Genomic DNA, 15,780 nt, shown 5'->3' with positions numbered 1-15,780 from the left:
TCCCTGCAAGTGCAGGAAGAGTGGTAGATAATGAATGTCCATATATCTATATCTTATCACATTTTTTTTGTGAGAATATTCATACTTCCTGTTAAAGAGAGATTTTTTTTCCTTTTTTTAACCCTCTTCACCACTGAGATTTTGTTATTTTCCAGTGTCCCTTTGATACCCCTAATTCCTCCCCATCGAGTGAAGTTTGTTTATTGCTTAGGTCCTTTACTTGGTCATGTGTGTATGAGGCCACTTATTTGTGTACGCAGGGTTTCTGGATCCACTCCCATTGAATTACACAGGGACAGGGCCCCAAACTCTCTGTGGCCATAGTAGTAAATTTTGCTTTGTGCCAGGATTGGTAACCACTGCACTATCATACTGCCTTTGCTAAGTCTTTGCAGCCCAATATTGATTCATGGCCCAATTGATTTGGGCTGCTTATTTAGGGTAAATGCCCTCTAAGTTATAAAGGGATTTTGATTAATGCCCAAAGTTGATGTTGTCTTCTTTTTCGTCTCTTATCTTTCATCAAAACTACAATTAAATGTTTGATTTATTAAAAGCAGCAGGAAGTTAAAAATAGACCTTTTTATTCACAATATAAAAAGTATCCTTATCCTGCTACTGAAATAGCCATATTGTATTTTTTGAGTGTACTGTAAATCTTTGGTTTATTGACCTTATGCACAGTGAATGTCAGTGACATTCATTTTGACAATTGGACAGTTCATTATCAGAATTCGGGGAAAAATGTGTAAGGCTTCGAGACCTATAGTTCCTTACTGACATTATGTAGTATCTGCAGCAGTCAAATGGCTGCGTAATCTTAAATTGCTGCATAATGTTAACTTGTGATAGTCGCAAATGGTTTGAACCATGAAGTATTAGCCACCAATTAACCCACTCTTTGTGTTTCTGTTTTAACTGAAATATGTCACAGGTAAACTCTATGGAAGAACTTACTGGTTCTTGTTGATTAATTATTTGAGTATTGTTTTTACCTAAAGCCATCATTGTTTTAGTTTCCCTTGTCTCCCAAACAGTGCATGTGCTATGTAGGGCTCAGAATGTCCACTGAGACACTTCTCGGACTTTTCCATGCTTAGTTTTGCTTCTTTATAAATAGAAGAGGTTGCTTGTTGAGTTGCATAACCACCCTTTTGTGCCTATCACTCTCGAGGAGCTCAGGTCTTTAGACACTCATCATAGCCAAATCTGCTTTTAAAGTTGTTGCATTATCACACTGCTCATTCTCAAAATCTTTGGATTTTTCCGGCCAGTGGTTATTATAGAGTTGTTTCACCAGCTATGCGTATCACCTTATCCCCAACACATACAAGTTGTCACAATAAGAAACTATACTTACTACCAAACCTCTTTGTTCTCTCTCTCCCTCCCTCAGTTGGAGAGTCGAGGCATGAGTCTCTCTAGGAGGTCATGTTTTCTCTGCAAGGCATGCCAGTAGGCCAGACTGTTCTAGTGTGAGCTCTCACTGCTGTCAAAATATCATCATATGGTTAACTTTCCCCTGTTGTTGGAACCCCTTTCCTTTCAGGGTCTCTGTTGTCTATGCATCCTACTTTGCTCTGCATCAAACAATTTGGCATTTAATCTTGCAAAACAAAATCACATGAATGAAATAAATTTCAAGGGCAAAAAGAGAGGGAGTCACAGAAATAATCTAGTGAAAAGTAAATGCAGAGAAATCAAGCACAATGATGGTTTCTAGGGCAGGGTTGAGAGGCTCCTCCAATGCGAGTGGGTTTGGTTGGTCACGGGATATGAAATGCTGTAACTGTAAAAATGTAGGAATAGTTAAGCACTTTGAATTTCCCCCTCTGTAATTTTTGTCAGCAGTATTCAAACCCTGAACTTGTGTCATTGCATAAATCTAGAACTCACTGACATTTTAATAATGAATGGTTGAAAGGATTATCAAAAATTTGACCATTACTTTTATTTAATTGGAATAGGATTGCCTTACATCAGAAGGTATTCTAATCGGCCAACTTCAGACCCAACATTCATTTTTCTTCGGACGGTGTAAAAACAGAATTTGTGGAAAATAATGCCTGCATTTTACCTGAAATGTACATTTGTACTGTCACACTGTATGTAGTCTTTTTTTCAAAAGCCTGTCCACTTACTGTGCTCTCTACCCTCCTGTTGTCTCTTGCAGAACAATGAGCCTTTAAACCCTGGTTTCCATGGATACCCACCTCACAGTCAGGTAAGAGATTAGTGACTCCTTCCAAACCTTTGTAACAAAACAGTCAGGAGTATTTCTGAATTCAGGCACCTCAAACCTAGCAGAGAGAGAGAGAGGGAGAGCAAGCTCCTTGCTCGTTGTGACTCATTATTTCCCGCTATTTGTCGTCTACCAACACCCATTGTTATTTCATAGAAAATTAAAACAAAACAAACAGTGCCTACATGAAGTCTTTCTTAACAAACATATGGGTTTCCAATTTTTGTTTTTATAATGCCCGAGTTTCGACGCAGATAAGTTTGTCTTCATATAGAAGTCTTAAGTGCTTGAGGCTGATTATTAAATTCACTGTGACCTACAATTAGCTGTTGACCGGACTGCCATCGGAGACATTATTTGGGTTTATAGACTTGGTTTTGTTGGAAAGAAAATGACCTTAAAAAACTGGGAATACGAGAAAGATATTAATTAAATGTTTTCTTCTGACTTTGTTTTTGACCCAACATTATAACAAGGCAATTTTCCTATAATTTAAATGCATAATATTTTGCACATATTTTTAATCTAGATCTACCAAGACAAGCAGACTTTTTTTTAAATGGCAGAGAGCTTTGTTGAAATTCTTTTGTCAAAACCACAGTTCAATGCATCTGATTATACTGGGTCTGAAGAAGGACAGAAATTACACTTGGGCAGTTTTAGCAGTTCAGGTTTTGCTCTAAATCTTGAATTGTGGTCAGAAGAATTGAAGCGGGTGCTATTTATGACTGAGTTTGTCTCTCAAGAACTTGACCTCAACGGTTGTGCTGTGAACTTCCTACGAACTAAATTCTGTCTGACTGGGAAGTCTTTTATATCTGCTCTCCTTTAAAACATTGTCTCTCATTGCGTCTTGGTCCCTTTCGCTGCGACTCGTTTGAATTGTCACTCCATGCATATTGCTGTCAATAATGAATGCCTCGTGTGCAGTGCTGTGGTAGGATGCTGTAATATTTTCTTATCTACCTCAAGAACACACTGAGTGTGTCAGACCAGCTCAGTATGGATGTGGTGATAATAATATTCAGTGTGTGTATATACTGTGCAAGCATTCTTAAGGGCATTGCCAGTGTGCGTTTGATTTCTGCAGCTTTCTGGCAGTACCACAGGAGGGAAGTGTTGGTCTGTGAGCCTGTTCACCCCCAGCTTCCCTCCTTGTATCACAACATGGTAGAATCTTAAATGCCTCATCTCCTTCCATGTATTCTCAGCTTGATTCTTCAGCCCAGTTTCTCTCTGCATCTCCTTTCATGGGAATACAGCAATCTGAGTCAGAGAGAGAGGTTTAGGGAGGCCGACGCAGAGGGAATTTCATTTAAGTTTTATATAACTGCCTGCCTGTTGTTTATCTGCTTCCTTTTATTTATATTTTTGTGTTGACAAATCAACAAATATATTATGAGGGAGATTAAAATGGGAATGGAACAAGAGGTTGAGGCAGAGATGTAGGTTGAACAGAAATGGATGCAAGCTATTTAAGATGGCTTCCCCACAGGGCACAAAATCATACAATTGTCAGTTGCTCAGTTATAGTTATCACGTGTCTAGACCACAAGCATGCCTTTCTCCTTCACATCTCTCACGCAATGGATTTGCTCTCATTTATCTGAGTCCATGCAGGCTCAAACCATAGTTGTATGTCATGTGCCTAATCCCAGTAGGAAATACTGATTCATTTCTATTTAAAATAAAAGATTGCTGTGCAGTCAATGTATTTAAAAATATCATCCAAACTGGTATGAAGACAAAAGAAATGGTACAAAATTGGTTTTCCTACATATTTTTAGAGAGCAAAATGCAACAGTTGTCATGTTGGTGTATGCCATGAAATGTTTGTTAATGCGAATGGACTATGGGATATAATGCTGTATTAAGATGGACCTTAGGAAGGGAGTTTCATAAAGTTTGCTCAAAGGCTTCACATGGATCCTCCATTCACTCTTTGAACTGTCTGTCTGTTTGGTTACACTATACAAGTCTGGAATCCCACCACTTACCTGTATAACCATGGAAGTCTGGCAGTGTGATGTTCAAGTGAAAGGTGTGAAGATCAAGTACATAACAGACACCTGTAAATAAAGCTAAGCAACCAAGTTCAACAAGAGCAAGACCAAGTTCACCACTAATTTGCAACTGGACTGGAAAGAGAGTGTGAAATTAATGAAATGCCTGCTTCCTACTGGAAGATGAGGACAGATAGGTATAAATGTACATGAAGGACATATGTAGTTGTGAGAGCAGGAAGCAATGGAATCCCCATTATCCTCAATATGACCACCCAAAAGTTTTGAAGTCTCTAGATTCAAACGGGGGCAAATCAAAGTCCTATTCGGGTTTACTAATTCAAAACATTCTTAGCTGGACTTGACAGAAAAATGGACTATCAAATGTCCGTTAGTTTATAGTATGCCAAGAAACCATGAGCGCAAGTTATTGAAATCAAAAGAAATTCAGGGGTGTTAAATAGGGTTTTAAGAAATTCATCATCCGCAAACATAATGTGAAATATGGACTATTCAAAACGATAAAAGATGCCAGGAAACAGAAGAATAAGATCTCTTATCTTTAATTAATAAATGAGCAGAAAACTCAATATGGTACGCATCTAGAACAATTAGAGAAAGGTAAGTGGTAGGAGAAGGCTATATTCCAGGGTGAAGAGAAGAGCACCCACAACAGAACAGGCCAAAACATTGAAGAAAGCACTGAGCTGAATGGGCAAGAAGTAGTCTTTCAGCTGGCCAATTTGCAGCTGGCTTTGTTGGGAGGGATTTAGTCATGAGGTTGAAATATTAACCTTTTGATTATCCCATTGCTATCTTGACCACAAACTAGACCAAGTGGACCGGACCTCTACAGTAGACCAACTGTTAGAGTTGCTCCAAAAAGCTGAAACTGGACTGTTAAATATTCAGTGTGGACCGGATCATATTTTGAGTCCACAAGGGACTGGGGCATACCTAGAAAGGTTAAAAGCAAACAAAAAGATTTCCACATCAAAAGACTTTGCTGATTTGGAATAATTTTGGGTATGAATAATTACGAGTCCATGTTTTGGTGAATGTAGCAGAGCTCGCAGAACTGCCCAGACTGGGTTTGGGTCTGCATCTATGCCTGGTTCTATGTACTTAAGGGCGTCTGAGCTTTGTAAGACCCTTGGTGACTATTTCCTTCAATTGAGGATCCAAGGAAAGCCCATCATGGCCTACAGGGCTAGCTAAGGAGGTCTAACTTCAAGGATTTCTTTAGAAATATTAAGAGTTGATAAAGAAATAAAGACTGTACAATAAAAAAGGGGGGGAAAAAAGTAGCTGGATGATGAGCAAGACAGTCAATATTCTGTCGTGCCACAGCATTAATTTCTGGTGTTACCAGTCTGCACGCAGTTGACTACATTATTGCAAAAAACAAAAACAAAAACACTTTTTAATGTTTTAATTTTTATTATTTAATTACATACAAAAGAGAAAAAAACAGAAAAGGTAATTTAAGGAATGCCTGTCACTACACTCAGTGGGACAGATTTAGTGATGTATGTGTCACTCCTCAATTCCCATTTAGGAGATGTTTACATATCAACTATAGTTGTAACTATCATGCAACTTTATAGCTACTAACTGAGCGTACCCTGATTGGTTTAGCTTACTTATTGAAGTGGTGGTAATTCTGTCATATCCCTGTTTAGACTTACTGTAGCTTCTCTTTGACCTTGGTTGCATCTTGCTTTTGTAAATTTTTGTTTGTTTGTGTGTGTGTGTGTGTGTATTATTGAAAGATCAATGTTTGGATTACAGAAATCCAAACTACTTTTTGAGTTTACCTTTGTAAATATTTTAGTTTGTTTGAAGGCCCTAACTTTGCCATCGTGAGCAACTTACATTGTGTATATTTGTGTGTATGTGTGTGTGTGGGAGAGAGAGAGAGAGAGCGAGAGAGCAAGAGGGGGACAGAGAGAGAGAGAGAGAGAGAGAGAGAGAGAGAGAGAGAGATTGACAAACTTCATCCAGCCAAGCTTGTCTGTCTAGCTGCCAAATTTTAGCAGCCTAAATATGATAGCTGCACATCTGTGTGTACATTATGTGCATGTGTTTGTGTGTGACTGTGTGTTTATCACCACATTCGGTCTTCATGCCTAATCCTGAGATCATCCCCTATTCATCCTCTCATCCTGCTCACTTACAGCTCTAATCCTGTCATCCCTCGCTCTTTTTCCACCCAATCCTTTATCCATTTATCTCTTCATCCCTTTATCTCCTGCTCACATCCACTCCCCAGTGCCCATGCCCCAACTTTTTTTGTACTGCTCACTTTGTTTGCCTCCAGTCACCACTGCCTCCTATTTTATCTCAACCCTCTGCTGCCCCGCTGGACCCAGTTCTAGCCAGACTCAGCAGATGTCTGAAAGCCTGGCATCAGCGCAGGCTTCCTCCCAAAGAGTGTAGTCTCACCCATATGAAACTGCAGTATGTTCAACTGCATTCTCATCTGTGTATTATAGGCATCTCTCAACAACACAGTGCTAGCAATTGAGGAAATTGAATCCGAGCCAGGAGAAAAGGGTGCAATGCAGCATACATACAGATTTGTCTTCAGATGGAAGTGTTTATGCTGAATTCAAGGCACTTTCTCACTTGTATGAGACTTTTGGCTGTAAAAAGAAGGCAGCTGCAGCAGTGTAATGTCGATCTTTGAACCTATCAGTGCATCAAGCTATCCAGCTTACTATTGACTGGCTTAACCACCGCTGCACTCTGGAGCAAGAATTTGCCAAGCAATAAATAAATCATCGAAAAGCTGCAGTGCTGTCAGGGTCACGTATGTGTTCCGTACTCCAAGGCAGCTGGAACCTGGCGTCAAGACACTGTCTTCCTTTCTGATTCTTTTCTCTACATGAGTCTGAGAAGACAACTGCCAGAGCCTTCGTACTCAGTGCAGACCTGGCATTAGATAGCTACATGGAAGGAGAGGCACTTAGATGGATAGGAGGGACTGATGCTGAGAAGGAGGGAAAGCTTAAAAAGAGGGGCAGGAACAAGAGGAGGCAGTGGGCCTTGTAACGTGTGTGAGTGACAGATGCAGAGCAAGGAGAAGAGGGACAGAGGGAAGGAGGAGAGACTCAGGCTGTCAGAAAGAGAGCGATAGAAAGGCCCAAGAGGGATCAGAGTGGCAAGACCAGGGAGTTGCAGATCAGAAAGCAGAGTTACAGGCAAACGGGACTGGTGTGCAGGGAATGTGGAAAAGGGAAACAAGCAAAGAAAGGAGGAGGAAGAACCAGTAAAAGAGGGACAATTTGAATGTTTAAGACATACGTGGACTTTAAGCTAGTGGCCGCTCATGGTTCTGCAACCCAGACAGAGCAAAGGACTTGGAGGGAAGTTAGAGACCCATATGGAAGGTGGGAGTAGAGAGGACAACGAATTGGAGAGCTGGTCAGCAATTGTTCCGGTAGATCAGAGAATGATGGGGCTGTGCTACCCAACAATGGTGCTGGTAAGTCCTCCTTAACAGAGCCTCAAGATTTCAGAGCTTTAAATAGCTCTGTACACATGGTAAAGAATTTGAAATTACACAAGATCTAAATTAAAGATACTAGTTCAGATACTAATACTGATACTAATTCAGTTTTTATTTGATGAAAACAAGCTATCAGTACATTGTCTATTGAGTTGCCTGTTTTGGTTTGCCCAGGTAAGGCTTTTTTCCGATTGTTTGAAGGGTGTCAGAACAACATCCAGACTTGTTCCTGCAGCACCGTTCATTTCACATTTTAACTCTTTGCATTGCAGAGACAAGCAATGTATTTTGTCACTGAAGCAGAGACAGTGTAGAGACATATCAGTTGTACTGTGTACTACACAGATACTACAGAATTGTATTTTAACTGTAGTTAGGTTTTTACTGGATAAGTTTTTCACTTACAGTTATGTGTTATGCTTAGGTGTTAATGTGCTCTAGTTGATAGACAACCCTAGTGTGAGAGCTGTGTTCTACAAGGGATGTGTTATAGCCTGTCCTGGTTCTTTTTTAAACCTTGGGGCAAGGGGTGTTAATAGAAGTAGCAGACGTTGCTTTAATTACCTATGTTGACATGTATGCAGAGCGGGTATTGCATGATCCTACCAAGCTGTACACAGTGTCATGTTATATTTCAAATTTACAGTGTGTGTGTGTGTGTGTGTGTGTGTGTGTGTGTGTGTGTGTGTGTGTGTGTGTGTGTGTGTGTGTGTGCGTGCGTGCGTGTGCGTGTGTGTGTGTTGTGCGTCATGCGTGTGCATGTTTTTAAGAAGGATATGGGAACTGAGAGTATCAAAGGATTCACTGTTGTCATCTAAGCTGTCATGCAGTTTAAATTTCATCTGTTCCTGAATTGATTGAGACAGGTGCCAAGACACAGTTGTTGTGTATCTATGTGTGTTTGTCTGTGTGCACACACACACACACACACACACACACACACACACGCACACACATAGATACACACACACACACACACACACACACACACACACACACACACAAGCATTCTCTCACATGCTTGCTTAGCAAATGCATTGAGCACATTTTTAGTCATAGGGCAATCCTTTGCCCTTTACCCTCGCATAACTGAGTGATTGAACCTGAACCATTATCCAACTTTACCAAATATTAACATCAAATTTGCCAATTTGTATGTCAGAGACACAGGAAATAAAGCTACCTATTCAGATATGTCCTCTCAATATCATCTGACACATCTCTGCCAATGCTGGGCCAGTGCAGAATATCTTGAAAAAGAAGACAAAAACAAGTGTGATGTGAAATTCTCCAGCAAACACTCTTTTGTCCAGTCTAATGTCTACCAGTTTTTCTTTATGAATTACAAAGACTAACCCTACCTATTAACTACATGAAAAATTTTATCACCTGCTGACACAGAATGCTGGCTGTTTGTTTTTGCCATAATTATTTGTTGTGCGTCTAACTTTTTGTCTATTTTCTGTTTTCTAATGACCCTTAAAATGGTACAAATAATACTATACAGAACACACAGGTAATTTCAGTAAACACATAACATCACACCTGCCGTTGGATCAGATTGTCACACAGACATAGCCTTTATAGCCTTTTTTATTTCTCCTTTATTTAACCAGGAAAGTCCCATTGAGATTAAAAACCTCTTTTTCAAGGGAGTCCTGGCCAAGAGGAAGCAAAAGAATACAATTATATTTAAAATGAAATTAAAATTACATTTAAAATGAAATTAATTATATGTAGGGCGAAGTTACATTACTTCAAATCATGTACAAGATAAGTTGATAGTTATGGTATGTTTGCAGTTGGAAGGCTGTAAGGATCAGGACTAAAGTCACACATGGTGGTGTTGGCTTTAAATCATTAGCTGCCTGGAAAACACCTGTGGGAGATTTTTTTCTACTAGCCACACCAGAGACAAAAGAGTGATAACACATTTGGTTCAACTCTGCAAACAGATGTCAAATACAGCCAAAGGGAAGCCACACAAACACTTGGAAAGGGTGAGCCAACTGGACACAGAGAACAACGCCTGAGAAGCATCTAGAGGGATAGCCCTGAATGAGGGGAAAAGCTGTGGTTAAAGCACATGGTGGTCTGGCAATGAGTTAACCACACCTTGACACAGATGTTTACATTCTCTGAGATATTGATCAAGTTACACTTTTACTTCACAAGTAGGAGAGGGATCCAATATGCCTTATTGGGCAAGATTGTTCTTCAAGGCGGGTGAGGACATCATGGTTCTATTTCAGCCAAGCACTGCCAAGCACTTAACACTGACCCACATGGTCACCCATCAGGTTGACTTTGAGCCTGAAAATTGAGGACTAAATTTCATGGCAAAACAAGCAGACTGTTTTCATAATAAACAAATATGAAACTGTGTGATTGTTTTATCATACACAGTATACCATACACAAATATGACAGCATGCACTTGGAAGCTAAAAATGCATCACAGCACTGTATCAAATTCAGTAAATGGGGCAAGGAAAGAAAAACAGTAAAGAAACAAGGAAACATTGTCAATACTTAGACATGCATCAGAGGGAATTACTTTAAGTCCAATATTTGGGTTTATATCTCCATAATGCCTGCATAACTATATGATGTGTCTCAAAATCCAAATGGGTCTGCTTATCAGCCTGAATGAGTGTATGGCTTTATTACATATATTATATCATTATTGTTGTGTATATCAGAGTAGCTAATTATCATCATACTATCATGCTTGTATATCTAGTAATCCAGCATGGTTGTTGATCATTTGAAGTACATAAGGGTAACTTAGACCTGTTTATTATCAAAGTTTATGGGACTTCCAGACTCAAGGTAGCTTGTGCCTCTAAGATCCAAGTTCTCCATGCAAATCAGAATCTAGACAGATAATATTGTTCATATTTGTAGATTTTGGTCAGAGCAGCAGACTTGATTAGAAAAAGGAAAATAGAATAAGTAAACTTAATAAAAATTCATATTTATTCAGAGTGATTTGAGTTACATAAAATAAACCATGGCACACTTCTTTAAAGCAGGAGATAAAGCTTAATTCATATCTAAAAATATGCAACTAATAGTTAAAATATTGTTCATGTTGTGTCACATGCACTTTTTGCAAAACAACACGTTTTTATGTAGTCATGTGCATCAAAAGACATATAGTCAAGGACAAAAGAGCAAAGGAACAAGGAGTGGTTTTGATAGTGTGGGTTAAGAAAGACTGATTATGTGACTTGTTGCGAGTGCGTTTAATCTTCCCTGTGGCTCGCCACAGCGAATCAACCTTCTCCATCTAACCCTATTCTATGTTTCCGTCTCTCTCACACCAAATAACTTCATATCCTCTTTCTCTAAGTCTGTGAAACACAAATAACTTCAACTCCACAACATCATGCAACACCACTTTCACCATAAACATCAAAAATGAGTTCAAATGAGCAGAACCTTATTTTTCAAATTCCTTCTGTTCGAACTTTGTGTTCCATATTTCATGTTTAATCCTGGTAATCCATTGATTGATGATGTCTTCTGTGGTTTCTTGGGAAATCAGGGATGACGTTGCTCCTTCGGTTCTGTCTTCGTTTGTGGCCCATTGGTGGCTTCATGCTCTGTCATTATACATATGGAGCGCATGAATGAGCTGCAGAATATTTTTGTGACATCTCTGCACTGATTTAACACTTTGTTGCTCTGTAAGCGTTGCTCAGCTAGGAGGTCAAGCCGCGTCTTGTATTGCTGCATTGACTGGAAAGGAATGGCTGAAATGAAGATGTGGAAAAAAAGACAAGAGTTTGTTTTAGTAAGAACTTACTGGAGGCAATAATTAAAGCAACAACTTTCATAGTTTCCTAACCTGTGATTATTTTTCTTCACTGGTTTGAAAAACCTTTTTTTTTATGTTGTTCTAACATCATAAACTAAGATGTATTGATTTCTTGAAAGGTGACCGATCATTGTCAAAATTATTTTGCGCATTTAGTCCCTTCGCTAGCCATCTATTAACAGTTAGCAGGCTGAGGCCTACTCATGCTGGCAGCCAGAGCAGGTGAATTAGTGAGAGTGGTGTTCTGTCAGTACTGATTATTACACTGAATGACCATGCTCCACTTTGCTTTTTAACTGGCGTTCTGTTGCTAGGGCCAGTGCTTTTAAAAGATTTCAAGGTAAATAACATTCATATTTCCCTTTGTTGATATTTAGGCTATATTGCAAAATTCATGCTACGTTAAGTGTTACCCCTGGTTAGAATCAATGTAATTCCCAACTGCTCCACCTGGCATTCTATCTCCATGACTATTATACATGCCAGACCCAAGAGTGTTACTGTTAGGATTCTCTGTAAATGTGAAGTTTTAGGAAATAATCTGCACATGTGACACGGAATGGTGTGCGCACTGCATTAAACTGACAGCTGCATTGCCATGTATTTTAATAGTAAATTTTATTCAAGGCACCTTAGTCGTCACTCCAAGACACCGAACTGACATATGCATATGCACAAAATACAGATTTAAAAGAAGCAATGATAAATATATAAATAGATACATAAATAAAAACAATAAAAGTGACAAACTGCTTAAAAAAATTTTTTTTTTGTCCAACTCTAATGCTACTCATGACTACCTGTGCATCTGGCTGTATGGTGTGAGTTGAGTTGACACTGCATTTCATGCAAAGGTGTAAGAACACTAAAATGCAGAGATGCACTGCAATATTTCCCAAATGTCTGCAGGATACTTGTGCATAATAAGCAGCACTGTATTGCTGCACACACTACATTCTTGTTTAGCCGGAAAAAGTCAGTGGGGCTGTATTTTTTAAACTTGATTTTATACATTGACAAATATAGGTTTGTTGATTTTTAACAAAATTAAGGTTTAAACTTAAATTTATTTATTGTTCTAGTCATTTTTGTTTTAGAATATCCCTTATTTGAGAATTTCAGGCAGTCAAAACAACAGTTGTAATAACTACAGGTTTCCAATGAAAACCACCACTTTTGTAGTTATACCCCTGACTCAGTGAGCATCATGCCCGTGGGCCAATAATACAACAATCTTGACTTGTATCAACAATAGTTGGATTTCTACTTACTTCGAATGGACAGTGGTGAATGCTTCCACAAGAAGGTCTTTGGTTGGATTTCAACAGGGGGCCTTTCCGGGTGAGATTGCATTTTCTCCCTGTGTCTCAGTGGGTTTCCTCCAGGTTCTATGGTTTTGGCCCTTAATACAAAAACAATATTAAGGGACAAAGACCATAAGTTAAATGGAGACTCCAAACTACCGAACTGTGTCACTGACGGTGTGAGTGGTTGTATGTCTCTTGATCAACTGACGACCAGTCCATCGTGATCCCCGCCACTCGCTCAACGACAGCTCAGATAGGCTCCAGCTGGCATGTGACACATCACAAGTTCATGATTCAGAATTGATGAATGCCCCAATTTATCAATCATATTTACAGTATATTCTGATAGAGGACTTTGAACTCTGAAGCTGATAATACATGATCTCCTGTATTCAGATTGTTCTTTTTGGATATAAAGAAATCTTCAGTCCACCAGCAGTAGGGCTTCTGGGTCAAACGCCTGGGGGTCTTCTCCTGTCACAGGCTTTCAAATTGGTATAGACTGGAGCTTCCTGAAGGCACATAAACTTGACATTTAGTGAACTTCAACAGCGGCCATGTTTAATTTTTGCCTGCAATCTAATCGTTTGGATAACATTAATCAACAGCTTATTTAAACTATGATGTTTATCTCTTTCTTCTGCTGGGGAAAAACAGCCTTGGTTTGACCGATTAAAGTGAGTAGTAATTAGATAGAGAAAGACATTACAGAAGAAAATTGTTTTGGATGTGAGATTTGCTCGATGCTCAGAGAATCTTTGTGCCACCTCAGTTGCCATCTCTCATTAACCATTACCTTGGCATTTTATGCATAATTAAGACTATGCTTGTATAGTAATGTAGCTACATCTGGTTCTCCCCTCTTGCTATTATGGAGTTAGCAGCCGACTAATATAGCCAGAATTTTAACTGTGGAGTGTCTATTCTTCTTTTCTTCCATGCCATTGAAACTCACACACTGATAATCATTTATTTTTAATTTTGATTTTATATCCATCTGATTGTATTGTTATTAACCAGAACAGAGTATACTTATATTTGTCAATTTTTCTCTACCTTAATGAAGTCAGGTTGTGATACTATCCTTAACAATGATAATCTCAGTTTAGTGTTTAAAAGGCATGTGTCGATATGAGCTCACTACTGTTTATTCTATTAAAAATCTGCTAATTGGGATTGCTCATGTTCAGGTTCAGTAATTGCTTTAAGTGTTGCAGAAGTATCTCTGTTTCTACAAAATAAATCTTGGCATCAAACTTCTACATATTACGCAATGTAAACTGATCTCCCTGGACTGTATGGTTCATCTGTATTATCCTTGGCTTCAGATTAACTGTTAACTTAAACATCCTCAAGCACATAAGTGACTTAAGATCAAAGTTGTCTTGCAGTATTTAAAAATATTTGCAGGAAATAAAAATCTATGCATCCTCTGAATCTGAGGTGGGGAAGTACTGATGGACTTGTGAGAGATGACCAAGGAGCTTCAGCATTGAGAGTACCTTATAAGGAGAGGGGCAGTCGCCTGTGCTTTGACAGGCACGCAGTGCAGCAGAGGTTTGAGTGACTAAAGGGGTGGGTGTCGAGGGTTGAGGAGAGAAGAAAAAAAGAAATCACCTCTGGCTTTCATCAAATGTGACAGGCAAGAACGAATAGGGAAATGCAGTGGTAAACAGGCATGTTTCTCTAACCCCAGAAAAAGATTGCAAAGAAGTGTTTCTGTCTTCGGTCAGGCAACTATACAGAAAAGGGATTCTTACAACAAACAGAAATGTTGTGAATTTGCCTATTTTTATCATAGAACTGTTTCAGTAGCATGGACTCATTGTCCTTATTGAGATCTCTGTGGCTGCTGTGTTCATTAGACTGGTGTTACTGCCAAGGTTAGTAGACAAGACCAGAATTCAAAGTTTGAAAGCCTCCTCCTTTTCTATTCCATGTATGTAATTTATGGAAATATATGGTGCTGCAAGCATCGTGTGTGTGTGTGTGTGTGTGTGTGTGTGTGTGTGTGTGTGTGTGTGTGTGTGTGTGTGTGTGTGTGTGTGTGTGTGTGTGTGTGTGTGTGTTAGCCAGTAAAATGAATTGTTCCTACTCCAGATGGGTTTTGTGCTTTGTAATATTACATCTTGATTTAAACCTCATGTTGACAGTCTTGTCTGTCTTAACTGTAGAACCTAATCATTTTCGTTACCTTTTGTATCTTATCCCACAACCCCAGTTCCCCGTTGAAAGTTGGTTTTGATCAGATGAAACTCAAATAGAACATGTCAGTACTTTCATAATCCCTTCTCTCCTGTGACACCCACCCAACTCTTTTTCCGTTATTTCTTTTTTTCCTTGCTCCCCCTCTTCTTTTGAATATATGATGCAGCCATGTAGGGCTGTGATTCTCCTCAGTTAGCGGGTCAGGAATGCCTGTGTGATTGTACTGTTCACATCCAAATTTCATTTCTCCTCCGTGTCATCTACCTATGTGTTGAGTTGAACCGTAAATCTATTTTACAAAAATACTAGTTTCTTTTTCACATTTAATGTGGATTTTTAAGGTTTCTTTGCACTTAAATCATAGAATATACTTAACAAAACTTAGTGCAACGTTATTGCCGTTAAAGCAGTGTCAAAAAAAGTTGATCAATCAGTATCAATTTCATATCTTTACTGTTACATGGTCTCCACATACGGTATATAGCACTTTCATACCTTGCGGTTTTCAATGTGGTCTAGACTGATTTACATTCACACATGCACTTCAACCTTAAGGGTTGAAGGGTTGAAGTGGGTTATGTATGTGTCAAATACTATTTCATGATCTAAAGAATTCTCTTACTGTGTTGGTGTGTCTCTTACTCTCTTATGTATTAGTGATATGGTGTGTGTGACTCAGACTTGACT

General features: G+C 39.0%; 1 protein-coding gene across 4 annotated transcripts in view; it reads left to right on the top strand.

The window, feature by feature from the left end:
- LOC147220779 (RNA binding protein fox-1 homolog 2-like) overlaps positions 1-15,780 on the top strand; it is a 45,810-nt gene that overhangs the window by 9,525 nt on the left and 20,505 nt on the right. For all 4 annotated transcript variants that reach the window (XR_015107963.1, XM_086170834.1, XM_086170833.1 and 1 more), the window contains exon 2: positions 2,174-2,224. Coding sequence is in view for 3 of the 4 variants with exons in the window: in XM_086170834.1 (XP_086026960.1) it covers positions 2,174-2,224 (51 nt within the window). In the remaining variant the exon portion in view is untranslated. The remainder of the gene's footprint in view (positions 1-2,173; positions 2,225-15,780) is intronic.

The sequence above is a fragment of the Fistularia commersonii genome, chromosome 23, assembly GCF_037954325.1.
Source record: "Fistularia commersonii isolate RoL2024-O1a breed Wild chromosome 23, RoL_Fcom_v1.0, whole genome shotgun sequence".
Taxonomy (NCBI): domain Eukaryota; kingdom Metazoa; phylum Chordata; class Actinopteri; order Syngnathiformes; family Fistulariidae; genus Fistularia; species Fistularia commersonii.
Note: the sequence above shows the minus strand (reverse complement) of the source record. Positions and strands in the feature narration are given on the sequence as shown.